Genomic DNA, 14232 nt, shown 5'->3' on the forward strand with positions numbered 1-14232 from the left:
CAAAATTGAATAGAATTTTAATATGAGCCATTTGTTGATTATTCATAACATAAAAATATTTATTGGCTTACCGTTACCAGATACCAGTGCATCCCTAATGTAACCTCAATGAAAGGTAATAATTTCAGTATGCAGGTGGTGTGAAAGTTGTGTCTGAGAGAGAAAATGAGAGCAGAAGGGGAGGAGAAGAGAGGAGAGGAGGGGAGGGACTGAGTGCACACAGTCAGTGTGATGTTTCCCCCTACTTCTCTCTCTCTTTCCCTCTCCTCACTTCCATCCCCACTTGAGAAACAGTGCTTCACACTGTACCGGATGGACACCAAGTCTGTTTTTTCCTCCTCCTGGACCAATCTTTTTCCTTCCTTAATTTCTCCACCTCTATCATCCAGTTGGCTCTCTCTGCCTGTTCCACATCCCCTTCTTCCAAACACACACTCATCTCTCTCTCTCACTGTTGCTAATTTTTCCCCGTCGCCCCGCTCTCTGTCAGCATGGTGAACAGATAACTGCTAAGCTGTTGAACATGGGCTCCTGCCTCTGCAAAGGTCACCAAGGTCAGTCTCTTCCTGATTGTATCTGAGTTTGTCTGTCTCTGTCCATCCTGTGTCCATCAGCCTACCTGTTGGTCCGTCCAGTTATCTAATCTGTTTCTCCACCTGTCTGCTTATCTCCACCATAGAGAGCATTTTACATAATGCATGAATGTGAAAAGAAAATCACAACATTCAAAAATAATGCAAAATGAACATATACAGTTGTGAGTGACTGAAATAAATACAGTGTGTATGATTGCATGGTTTTATTATATGCAGGTTTTATGCTTTATGATACTGATGTACAGTTATTTGCTCAGCAGAAAGCATGTTTCTGCTAAAATATTGATGCTTACGCAGCCTACTGTACTATAATTAAATATTACGCTGCTCTTTGGAATTCTTGATTCTGATTGGTCAATCGCGACACTCAGCGGTCCGATATTTCCTAATATTCGGCGTCGTCATAGCAGCGATCTAGATCAGTCTGCTCCTCCCTCGAATAGGCTATATGCACGGTTACTTCCTGGTTGTCGTTAAGCCAGCTCGGGCATTTCCGGTGAACTGTTAGCTGTTCATTCTGTAGTCGCTGTACATCGACACAAAACCATCAATGGTTGACTTTTTAATGTTGTATTCATATTTTAAAGCAGTTATCACATTTACCTAATTTATAAACCAGTTTTATTGATTGCAATAAAGACGAAGCTATTGGGACCGTTTAAAAACGCAGTGTCTGTAATTACACACGCACACGCATTTTTTCCCCCAGCACTTCGTTATTTTTAATGTGATGACCACAAACATTATTTGTTCATCCTTCTGAGATTGTCCCCATTGTAAAACCGAACGTTTAAAAATGTAGGAAATTCAACATTTGATAGAAAACACTTATTTAAAAATGAAAAAGACAATAATTACCACTTTAACCAGCAGGTGGCGGCAAAGTAGCATTTATTTGCGCATATCAGCCATTTCCTCTATTCGTTTTTCACTTCGTTTTTGACTAAATATTAAACATTATAAAATAACTAGGTTTAAAGATACATTTTGTCAATGTTAATGAAATACTCAAAAAATCTTAAGAAAAACAATAACTTTTCTTGTGAATGAATGACAGGAAGCGCACTGCGCTTTCCCTTTGTAATCAGCTGTCAGTCAGTGCAGCGCAAGATCAATGATTTCAGCACACTTGTAAAAACACACATTTTATTCAGTTAATTTAACTAAAGTGCACAATAAATATTTAATTTTTGAAGCTTTTTTTTACATAAAAGTGTGAAAACTGATGGTCGAATTGAATTTAGCCGAGGAGGAACAATGAGGTACGTCTTTATTTATTTATTTTTTATGCTGTCTTACGTTTAAATAACTAAATTAATGCTATGCCTGACTATTTATGTTACTATATTTTGATTAAAAACTAAGTATTACACTACTGATGCTCAACACACCAGCAAATGACATCTCACCGGAAGTTTTCGAGCTGTCTTATATTATTGCGGAAGTTCTAAAGAACAATCCGTGTCTCCGTCAACTATCAGTTAATAGTTTATTTCATAGTTTATACTAAGAAAGTATACAAACAAACGACATAAATTCAAAAACGTGTATCAATTTAAAGTGCAGGCTATATATAATTTCTTACTACTGCTTGCTTACCGATTTCTCAAGACACCGGCGCTAATTTCACACTGTAATACCACACCGTTTCAAACAAACGCAATTTGCGCCATCTTGTGTTCATTTATCGTTTGAAGTGTAAATACATACCCTCAGAGAACTTCGTATGTATTATATATATATATATATATATGTATTCAGTGTTGTTACTAGGCCGCTTATTTTGAACATTGTAATTTTGACTATTTTCTTCGCGGTAGCTGTAAGATACTGTACAGGTAAGATTATAAAATTATTCTCAAATTAATATTTCATGTATTTATTTGAAGAGTAGCCATGTATTATGTGCATAAAACTCTGTCAATGTGAATTTTATTTTATGATAACGGCTGTCATTTTGTACATAATGCCTAGAAAAATTAATTTAAAAAAATTCTCATCAATATTTCATGTCTACTTGATTTGGTGAGTAGCTTTGTACATTATTGCTTACATATTGATTTTCTACGCTAAGGAATTTATTTTAGTTAGGCCTATTTGGCGCAAAATTTACAGGCCACATTTAGATGCAAACAGAGCCAGTTGTTGATGCTGGAGTAACAGCTGATTCTGGGAAGTTTCCTCTGAGCACCAGAGGGAAATTATTCTGTTCTTATTTGTATCATCTAAGACAAGTGCATTATGGTAAGGCAGGCTTTGAGACAGTTCAATCTGGGTACACAAGTGTAGTGTCACAGTATTTACAAATGGAGTCTAAGGTAAGAGGTGACATTTTATCCTTAAGGTGTCCTCCCAGGAAGTGGCACCAATGAAGTGGATAATTTGTAAATCCCAAGGAGCGAAGGGTAGTGTTTGTTTGTCTGAGCCTTGTGGGGGTTAGAAAGTCCAGAGCTCCGTAGCTAAGGCGGAGCATGGCATGCGAAATGCCAGGGTCAAAACTGATGTATAATGCAAATGTGAGATGGATGGAGTTTCACAGTGATGAATGGGAGGTCGGTTTTACACGGGGGGACACGCACGACTTGTGACATTGTAAAGGTCACACAATGTCAGTTGATACCTGTTAGCAAATAACATGCTGGCGGGTACCTGAAGCTCCACAGGTCTGAAACCTCAATGTGATATGGCCGGTGACGAAAAACGTGCTCTCGAACATTGGGGATCCCCAGGGAGGTGTTGTCAAGACAATCTCTTGTTGCCATGGAAACATGAGTGCAACAGGAGTGAGTCCCGTCCATCCACTCCAGATAAATCTCAATGCACACTGCCAATTGCACACACACTTGAGAAGATAAATTAAATAAACAATTATTTACAATTAACAGCAGTGTATTTTGTCCTTCCAGAGTTGCAAAGCGGCCAGCAACACCCCATGGAAGAGCTTCAGTCGTACGCTGAGGGACAGCCCATCTTCAAGGTGTGTTTTCTCATAAAAATCAAAAGTTAAAATCCTGTCGTTTAGAATATGAAAATACATTTCAATGATACATGGGAGTTCTTTCACACTCTGAATGTGTAAGATCTGATAAAAGTGTCTTGTTAGGTGTAATTAGCACCTGTGATTCACTGTGTTGCTTGCAAATGTGATTTTCTGAAAGGTTTTATTTGGCAATGGTAGGCTGTCATATGTGTATCCCGTCTTGTCATGTTATTCAGGGTAACCAGCAGCCCTACAATGGCAGCATGTCAGATAAAAGGAGCAGCAGTGGGTATGACATCGGAGAACTGGCTACATCTTCCCTGCTGGGTGAGGAGCAAAGAGCACATGTTAGACACTGTCACACTGTGTGTTGTTTTTTGCCATCGTTCAGAATCATTCATCTGAATCAGAAGAGCAGTCGACCTTTACAGAAGCTTGCTAATGTAATTTCCCTCTGCCTGCATATCTCTCATTTATGAACAGTCTCTCTCTCTCTCTCTCCTTCTCAGTGCCTCTTTAGCCACCTGTTTTCTTTTCTGCCTGTTTCTTTGCTTGACGTCTCCACTCTCTTCAGGAAGTTAATTAAAGAGACTAATAATGTGTTATGGGTTTTTAAGCTTTTCCAAAGAACATTTTTGATCATTTCAGTCTAATTATAAATGCAGTCACCAGCCGATGAATATGTATAATGAGCAATAAAGAACCACAAATCTCTGATCGACCAGAAAAAGCTAGAAATTAACTGCTTGTGGAAAAATGCTATTAGAAGGATTAATTTATAAAACACGTCATGGGGAGTGCAAATCATTGCTGTATCCAGTAATAAGTTTGTAAGGACTTGCATGATAATTATGCGCTCAGTTTGGCTGTGTAAAAATGTTTCTTTCTTTTACATTTGGTACAAAAAAAAGAGAAAATTCCCTTTTCCTTCAGAAAATGTTAATTAACATCAGGGCGTCATACAAATTGTAATGTGAGCTATTATATTTTATATTCATTTTATATGAATTTTGCATTTTTTTTTAGCTCTTTCATCAAAAGTTGGGGCATGTCTAAATATAGTTTAAAACTAGTGCTGTCAAATCGATTAATAGCGATTAATCGCAATTAATCGCATCTAACATAAAAGTTTGTAAATATATAATATACAAATATGTTTGTGTGTATATATATATTTATATATGTATATACAGTTGCAAGAAAAAGTATGTGAACCACTTGCAGAATCTGTGAAAATGTGCAACATTTTAACAAAATAAGAAAGATCATACAAAATGCATGTTATTTTTTATTTAGTACTGTCCTGAGTAAGATATTCTACATAAAAGATGTTTACATATAATCCATAAGACAAAAAAAATAGCTGTATTTATTAAAATGACCCAGTTCAAAAGTTTGTGAACCATTGATTCTTAATACTGTGTGGTTACCTGGATGATCTACGACTGTTTTTTTGTTGTGTGATGGTTCTTCATGAGTCCCTTGTTTGTCCTGAGCAGTTAAACTGAGCTCTGTTCTTCAGAAAAAATCTCCAGGTCCCAAAAATTCTTCAGTTTTCCACCATCTTTTGCATATTTGAACCCTTTACAACAGCGACTGAATGATTTTGAGATCCATCTTTTTACATGGAGGACAACTGAGGGACTCAAACACAACTATTAAAAAAGGTTCAAACATTCACTGATGCTTCAGAAGGAAACACAATGTATTAAGAGTCGGGGGGTGAAAACATTTGAACAGGATGAAGAGGTCCAAATTTTTCTTATTTCGCTTGAATATAATTTTTTTTTTCCATTTAGTACTGCCCTTCGGAAGCAACAGAAGATACTTGCATGTTTCCCGGAAGACAAATTAAATACAATTTACCTTGATCTTCAAATTCCAAATGTTTTCACCCCCCGTCTATTAATGCATCATATTTTTTTCTGGAGCATCAGTGAATGTTTGAACCTTTTTTTATTAGTTGTGTTTGAGTCCCTCAGTTGTCCTCAGTGAGAAAAGATGGATCTCAAAATCATTCAGTCACTGCTGGAAAGGGTTCAAATATGCAAAAAATGCTGGAAAAATGAAGAATTTTTGGGACCTGGAGATTTTTTCTGAAGAACAGAGCTCAGTTTAACTGCTCAGGATAAACAAGGGACTCATAAACAACAATCACAAAACAAGAAAACAGTCGTAGATCATCCAGGTAACCACACACAGTATTAAGAATCAGTGGTTCACATACTTATGAATGGGGTTATTTTAATAAATTCAGCTATTTTTTTTGTCTTGTGGATTATATGTAAACATCTTTTATGTAAAATATCTTACTCAGGACAGTACTAAATAAAAAATAACATGCATTTTGTATTATCTCCCTTAGTTTGTTAAAATTATTAACATTTTCACAGATTCTGCAAGTGGTTCACATACTTTTTCTTGCAACTGTATGTATATATATATATATATATATATATATATATATGTATACACACACACACATATACATACAAACGTTTGTTAGATGCGATTAATCATGAATAATTTATAACATTTATTTAAAACATTTATAAATTTGTATTAAATATTGCTATAAACATTAAACACACACAATTTTCCAGAATGGGTAACAGGATTGAAAATTTACCCTATGTCAAAATTTGCCCTATATTACCCAGTAAGGGTGAATCTAGTTTGGGACCAAATGTTGATTTGTAGTTAAAAAATAATTTAAAGAGAAATATTTGTTTGAATGTTTCTCTTCCAATAACTTGAGCAAAGCTTAATAAGCTTAATTTTTTACTACAACAAAATAAAAAAACAATTTAGCAGATTGTGTCAAAATTATGACATTGTTTTATGATTTTAATTGTTGGACACAAGACCTCTGAGGTGCTAAAGGCCAAAATCACCAATTTAAGGGGAAGGATACTGTTTAAAACAAGCTAAATGTTAGTTAATTAGTCATCTCAGTCTCAAAACAGAAAATATGTTATTTGTGCCTCTTTTTTTTAAATAAAAGAAAATGTAATGGGGCACCAAAGTGTAATGCATTTAAAGTGTCCTCTAGTCTCTGCTTTCAGACACTAATCCTAAAAAAGCTGTTCAATTTTTGATGACTTGGAGAGAATAAGCTCCTTTTTTTCCCCAGTTGAATTCCTTTTTTCCCCAGTCGATTTATCTGTTCTCACCTCTTTAGCATTACTTCTTCACCTCCTTCCCTCTTTTCATTTCTTTTATTTTGCACCAATGCTAATCCCTCCGATCTCTTTAGGACTGCTGGCCACTATTAAAGACCACATCACTAAGCCCACAGCCATGGCCCAGGGCCGAGTCGCCCACCTGATCGAGTGGAAGAGCTGGGGAGGGGAGGCGACGTCTAGAGGGAGCTGGTGTGGCTGGACTAAAGATGGCGGAGGATGGGGAGGTGTGGGAGCCGCACTGCAGGAGGACGAGCAGCTCTACTCCCACCTCACTGATGAAATCAAAGAAGCACGATTTGCTGCGGGTGAGACAGCATTTATATACTTAACATGTAGCTGCCAAGTTTTGAAAAAAATCTCTAACCCTAAGCATAAAACTTCAGCCCTGCATAAAAGTATAAATACGGTAATACCTTGTTTATGTTATCTAATGCGCCTCACGAGTTCAGCACTGCGCAAAGTGATGGACAGAGGCAGGATTTTTCCATCCTTTCTTTCCACACTGACAGCTCTTCATGTATGTCTCTTGGTGACGTGTTGACGTTCATGTCAGAACTATAGCAACCAATGTAGATATACCGGATATTGACTACACTGTCTGAACAAACAGATCAGAATTCATCACTTGCAAAATGACATTGTCATTAGAAAGACCTTGTCTTGGTGACTTTAGTACAGCAAATACTGCTAATATTTTCTTGGTAAATGTAAAAATTTAATTAATTCTCTGAAGGATTTCTGTTTTTACAGACAGACAGTTGTGAAATACCTCTTTGGTCTTGGTAATTGCCTATAATATTTATTAAAAAGTTAAATGATTCTTCATAGGACATGAGTGAGAAAAACAGAGTAGGTAGTAAGAGTAAGAGCACATTTCTTCTTTTTTCCTGGCACTCTGTGTATCTGTGACCTTTTATCTCTTTTTTCCTTTCGCAGGTGTGGCGGAGCAGTTTGCTCTGGCTGAGGCAGCGATGAATGCCTGGTCCACACAGGACATTGAAAATCAAGCCACAGCTGGCACAATCCCATTACAAGGTAATGGTATCACTGTCATTTTTCCCAAACACAAAGCTGCAATACCCAAATATATGTGACCAGGGTCTAAAATTAACACTGCACACAAACTGGCTATTGTGAGTAAATAAAATTTGCCACTTAGTTAGCGATGTTATAGGAACTGCAATATAATACATGGTTTACATCAGATTGTAACAATGATCTGAATCGAATCATGCTGATGTTAGTGACATGACATGTTAAACTACATACTAAGAAAACATCTGTTGTAACTCAAACATCTTCTAAAAATTTGACTTTAATGGAAAATTAGATAAACTAGACTTCTCAAAATTAAAGAAGTTAGAGAAGTTAATCTAGTCTCCCTCCAGCACTCCCTGTAGCAACATGTGTGACATAAAACACCAAAATAAAAATCTAAAGTACAAAAAAAAAAATTTTGTGACAGGTGCCATTTTAGAGAGATTTAGACTCTTCTCATATATGATGCTATGAGAGACACTATGAACTGCTGCTAGATCATTTCATTATTATAGGGAATAAAGCATATTATTTGAATTAAAAATAATAATAATGCAAAATACAGTTTCATGGTTGGTAAGAAATGTTTCTGGTCTGTACATCTCTGAATTCACTCCCCACTGGTATATGTGATAAAAGTTCATTTTAGACCCTATATGTAACCATGCTGAAATGATCAGCTTTGCTGGTCACTAGTATCAAAGAACTTATACTGACAAGAAGTGAAAGCCAATAGAATGTTCCATTACAACATCAGCGCCCAGCAGCAGCCCTACGCTTCGCCATTTTGGGGTGAAAGTGACTCTGCAGTCTACTAGCTTCTTTTGCAATATCAGATGCTTTGTTAAAAAAAAAAAAAAAAAAGTATTAAAGCTGAAATTCAACCTGAATTATGACAACACAGAATAACATACAATCACTGGTGATCATCAAATCCTTTTAACAGTTTATTTTACAGACTTTGTGTTTAAGTCTTCCAGTTTTTTTTACAAAACCTTTGCTCTCTAGAAACCTAGTCAGTTTGGGTTAAAATTCTTTGAAGTTCAAGTACTAGCATTGTAAACACTGAATTAATACCAACATATGAAATTAAATTAAGGAAAATTGGGAATGTTGGACAATAAATATATAACAGAATATAACAGCTTGACAGTAAACTGTTTTTGCAGTGTTGTCTTATATTAATGTCTGTTAAAGCAAGACTGTGTAAACAAAAAAACACAGCCACTGTGTCCAAAAGTGGGAATTATGGGAAAACAGACACAGCAATGCATCATGTTCTATACGATCATTATGTTTATAGCATGATCCAGGGGATTAAAAACGTAGAATATATATTTCAGACCTAGTGGAGTAATTTACTATTACTATTACTCCACTAGGTCTGAAATATAAATTGTACGTTTTAATCCCCTGGATCACGCTACAAACATTACAAACTATTCATAGTAAATATGTAAAGTTTCATAAAATGGAAATACTCAATAAAGTAGGCTAACTACGTTACCTCAGATGTGTAATGGTTGGATTCCACAACTGATAACATAAGACATATATAGGCTAAGACAATACAACATTTACTGCAGGTACAACAATTACTGCGCATACATTTTTTATTGCGTTTCTGATTTGTGAGATTCGCCGATTTTGGGTGCGTAAGATGTGATGGATTCTGTCCAGTTGGCATTTTCACCCCAAAATGGCTGCCGTGCTACCAAAGTGCCACCTAGTGGCTGTTACCCAAAAAGCATCAGAGTTTCGCCTCTTGAGTTCTGTACTCTTTGCTAGTATGTTAGCTAAATGTTAGCTGGTCCATGTGAAAATATACTGGCTATTTGGTCCACTAGCAAGACCAGCTCTAAACCAGCACCGTTTTTGAAGAAAATCTTGCGTCTTACTTACCCATATATTATTTATATTATCCTGTATATATTATATTCATATTCACATCCCTTGATTAAAAGTAGAACAGTAAGTTACTTCACACAGCAATCCCAGTAAATTACAGTAAAATGACCAGAATTACTTTTCTGGTAAAAACACAAATGTGCTGTTCACACAAGCAACTTTTCAGCGGTAAGATACCTCAAATTAAAAATACCTCAAATTCACACATCAGTACCAAAATACCGATAAACAAACATTTTGGTTAATTTTTTTTCATGACAGGCGTAAGGGGATGATCACACAGAACGCCATTTTGCTCTAAAAACACGAAACGTATAATAGTTACCATAGTAGGCTATTGCAGTTACTATAGTATGCAATAATTGCAGATCCACAGCACTGATGAATGGAAAGGAAGGCAAGCACGAGACGCGGCGCAACGGTCAGATTTTCATCTAATTTATGTTTACATAGAAAAGCAGTTAAAAGCAGCAGAACTTACCGTAAACAGCTCTGACAGAGCTTTACGTTTGGCCCAAAGCAAACCTCTTATGTCAGCCTGACCTCGTACGTGCTCATACCGGTTATCTTCATTCTTTGTTCACATAGTAATTTACTGGTAATGTTACAACTTTTCATACCGGGAAATTGCCAAAACATTTTGAAAAGGTCGTGTTCACACATGATATCTTAACGGTAATTTACCAGTAAAGACTGTATGTGTGAAAGGGGCTGTTCTCACCATCTGGTTCATCTCACTCTGTTCCAGCTTGTTTAAAAATAGTGCTATTTCATTATGAAAAGGATGACAGCCCTTGTGCTTACTGCAGCCCAGAATAATGACAAATGATGTGACCTGTTTAGCCAGATGAGCCAGGTGCAAAAAACATTTTACCCTGGTACTGAGGAGTCTTGCAATTGAATAAATAACTGCTAAACAGAAATGTCTGAATGTGTCTGGGACATGATGACTCATGGATCAAGCAGATCAGAGCTCTATATTGAGATTGGGGCTTTCTGGGCTTATTCATTTATGCTACAATTTTCACTCTAGAAGATGTGTGTGCTTGAGGTCTTTTTAATTTTTGCTCTCACAATGATGACGATGTCTTCACAGACCCCGAGGGCCTCTATCTCTCTCAGTTCCTGTTGGATGGAGGGAGTCTGGGTGTTCCTCAGCACCTATACAGAATGCACGTGGAAGTTGATGACACCAGCTCCCTGGCGCCTTCTCATCCTCCTCAGTCTCATTCCCCCAGTCATTCTCATTCTCCGCTGGACACGCAGCGTCCGCCGCAGGAGCAGAGGATCTCGCAGTCGGAAGGGTCCGTGCGACACGCAGACAGCATCTCCCTGTCGGAGGATGAGGTTTTTTATAACTGAAATTTTGATGACACAGCGGAACTATGTCTATTCTTTGTGTTCACTGATGTGGGAGAGACACGTATGAGGTTACGTCTGGGGTTATCGCTTTACCGTTAAAGTATGTAATAGCCACAGCTGAGCCTCTTCGACAAGCAAAGAACGCAGGGATCGTTGTTCATGTGGACATGTTAATTCCATATCACATTGCCTTTTTGCAAATGAAAGCCTCTCCGTTTGCAGTAATGATGTTGGAGATTGGATTGTAAGTTAATGGGGTCACAACAAATTATGTCTACGGGAAGGTAAAAGGAATGCACATGAATGCATCTAAAATTATACATTGACAGAGGGGTGAACAAGACCGTAATGCCCTTTCACCTTTAACAGAGTGTTTGTAGATATTTGCAGCAGCCTTTCACCATCAAAAAGAAGCTGAGGCCTTTCAGCATTATAGACTGAAGAAGAAAGAGCCAAAATAAAACACGCTTTCATCTCCACAGACTTTTTTTTCTGGTGCATTTCCACTAAGAATGGCTCAATGGGGCTACAGCGTGAATAGGATCCTTTTGTGAGGACTCTGGAGGTTGAAAGTGACTTGTTGACCTTTGAGCAAAGCTGCAATCATTACTTGGGACAGTGAGGTGGAGATTTTAAAGATTTTTCATATTGCTAAATGTTTCCATGGGGATTTTGAGTATAAAACATCTAACACACCAAATGACTAGATGTATCCTTAAAGCTGAAGTGTGTAATTTTACTATCCTCATCAAATAAAAATTCTAAAATATTGACTGTTTAAGTACATTTCCAAACACTCCCACCATCTGCTATTGGATGGAAAAAAAGATCCCGCCCCAAACTCATGCAATTGGTTGAGCCAGTGTTGCTGGTCGGAAAGCTCACAGAGCACCAAAGCACTACATTTCAGCAAAATCAACCTACAAATGGCTCACTTGTAGTTAGACATGTGCCGATATTCGGTAATGTGATATATCACGATAATGAATATGCACGATATTGTTATCGTGGGCACTTCAAAATACCGTAAATAATAATTTATTACCAATTATTATTATTAAATTATTAAAATTTTTATAATGCATCTAAGAATACTTTCCCCATCAACCGTATAAAATGCACAACACCGCTGCGTCAAAGGGACACGTGCTCAGATGTAAACATACGGAGCCCCGGACATGACATGCAGGAAAAAAATAGTAGGCTAAATTGTGCGCACGATTTATTAGTTCGTTCCCTCGATTTACTAAAACGTGCACACGATTTACTATTTCGTTCCCTCGATTTACTAAAACGTGCGCACGATTTACTATTTCGTTCCCTCGATTTACAAATCATGCGCATGATTTATAAATCGAGGGAATGAAATAGTAAATCGTGCGCACGATTTAGTAAATCGAGGGAACGAATTAGTAAATCGTTCGCACGATTTAATTTTTTTTCTTGCATGTCATGTACGGGGCTCCGTATAAACAAGCCCAACGTGCATGAGAAGCACATGGCGGAACGAGTGAAGGAGACGCGCTGAATGAAAGTGCACGTTCACTCTCTGACAGCAGAGGGCGCTGATGGAACAGCAGAATGCAGCGGTTACCCCGGAAACCCCGCAAACAAATCAACTGCGCTACTGAACACTCTAAAATGCTTCAAATAGCCATTCATTTTTTTGTAATCTCAATGTTCATCACAGCACCAAATACTTAATACTTAAAGACTTAATAGGCTATTTATTTTCATTAGTTAACATGTTAATTCATTATTACCAAACTGACAATGAAAAATACTTATAAAGCATTAATTATTCTTAGTTAATGTTAATTTCTTAGTTACTGTTTAACAACATTACTAAAATCAAAAGAACTTATTTAATGGACCTGAGATAAAACTAACAATGATCAGTTGTATTTCTTAACTAACATTAACAAAAAAATAATACTTTCTGTCACAAATGTAGTTATTGCTCAATCTTAGTTAATGCATTAAATAATGAGACCTTATTGTAAAGTGTTACCTGTTGTTCTTCATAGCCTAATTCATTTGCACTTTAATCTGTTTTTAAATTTTACTTTGAATATTTAAATACAATACACCAAAAATATATAGAGTTCTTTTTGTTATTACAAAAAGAGTTCTTAAACCTGTTATACTATGACAACACTTTTTTTTGCAACTTATTTCAATATCGTGATAATACTGTATACCGTGATAAAAGCTTCAGCAATTAATCGCAACATGAAAATTTGATTTTGACCGTCACATGCTTACTAGTCTAATTATTATTAATTTGATTATGTAATATAATTAATATCAACCAATACCAATACTATTTATATTGACTAAAATGAATAATATTCATATTAAGATGGAATATGAGATTAAATCAATCTACAAATGTTTACATGTAGTAAAACCTGGGTCTGTTCTTAATATGAATATTATTAACATTAATAAGGTGGAATATGAGATATGAGCTATAAATGACTTGTAGCAATTATTTGGTTTATTAATGTTAGCTTAATATTAAATTGAATTAATATTATTATGAATTAAATATTAATATGAATAATATTAAGATGGAATATACGATTGAATCAAACTATAAATGGCTTACTTGTAGCAAGTATTTGTTCATTAATATTAATGTTATTATTAGCATTAATATTATAAATATTAAGCTAGAGAAGAAAGTATTTAACAAAAAATTACACACTTCAACTTTTAAAAAAGTGGTTATGGTCACAATTGCCATATATTTTGAAATCAAATATATGTAGAAGTGAAAAAAAGTGTTACCTCAGCTGCCTATGAGTAACTTGCCTCCATTTTGTGTTAATTGTTGTCAGCCTGTTCTGTTTTGTGCAGTTCTTTGTATGAGAAAATTATGATTTAATCTTTAAAAGATCTTTAATCTATATTGCTGCAGAAATCGCTTGCTAACAAGAAGATTCATAAGAGCGAAAGTTGGAATAACAATCATCTTGCTTTTTCTCCATAATTAGCCCTATTCACACTCCACTGACAAAGAAAGGTGATTGAAAGAGTGAGATGGAGGGAGAGAGTGAGGGACGAGGTAGAAGAGGGGAATCGGCGACGGAGGGGATTATAGTAAATGCAGAGGCAGGAGAGGGCAAGACAGGAGGGTGCTGGGAGGTGGAATGGTCAA

The 14232-nt window shown here is 36.2% G+C and overlaps 1 protein-coding gene across 1 annotated transcript; it reads left to right on the top strand.

The window, feature by feature from the left end:
- The first annotated feature begins 241 nt into the window (after positions 1 to 241).
- fam131c (family with sequence similarity 131 member C) lies at positions 242 to 13981 on the top strand. Its single transcript, XM_051880748.1, has 6 exons — positions 242 to 554; positions 3503 to 3573; positions 3813 to 3903; positions 6833 to 7066; positions 7698 to 7796; positions 10804 to 13981. The coding sequence occupies exons 1-6, from the start codon at positions 524 to 526 to the stop codon at positions 11067 to 11069; spliced, it is 792 nt and encodes a 263-aa protein (XP_051736708.1). The 5' UTR covers positions 242 to 523; the 3' UTR covers positions 11070 to 13981.
- The last annotated feature ends 251 nt before the right edge of the window (positions 13982 to 14232 follow it).

The sequence above is a fragment of the Ctenopharyngodon idella genome, chromosome 22, assembly GCF_019924925.1.
Source record: "Ctenopharyngodon idella isolate HZGC_01 chromosome 22, HZGC01, whole genome shotgun sequence".
Taxonomy (NCBI): Eukaryota; Metazoa; Chordata; class Actinopteri; order Cypriniformes; family Xenocyprididae; genus Ctenopharyngodon; species Ctenopharyngodon idella.

What these genes read in the sequence shown, in the direction of transcription:
- fam131c (XM_051880748.1), top strand. Translation starts at nt 524, where the DNA reads ATGGGCTCCTGCCTCTGCAAAGGTCACCAAG. An exon ending in GGCTACATCTTCCCTGCTGG is followed by an intron (nt 3,904 to 6,832) that starts GTGAGGAGCAAA and finishes CGATCTCTTTAG; the next exon opens with GACTGCTGGCCACTATTAAA. An exon ending in TGGCACAATCCCATTACAAG is followed by an intron (nt 7,797 to 10,803) that starts GTAATGGTATCA and finishes ATGTCTTCACAG; the next exon opens with ACCCCGAGGGCCTCTATCTC.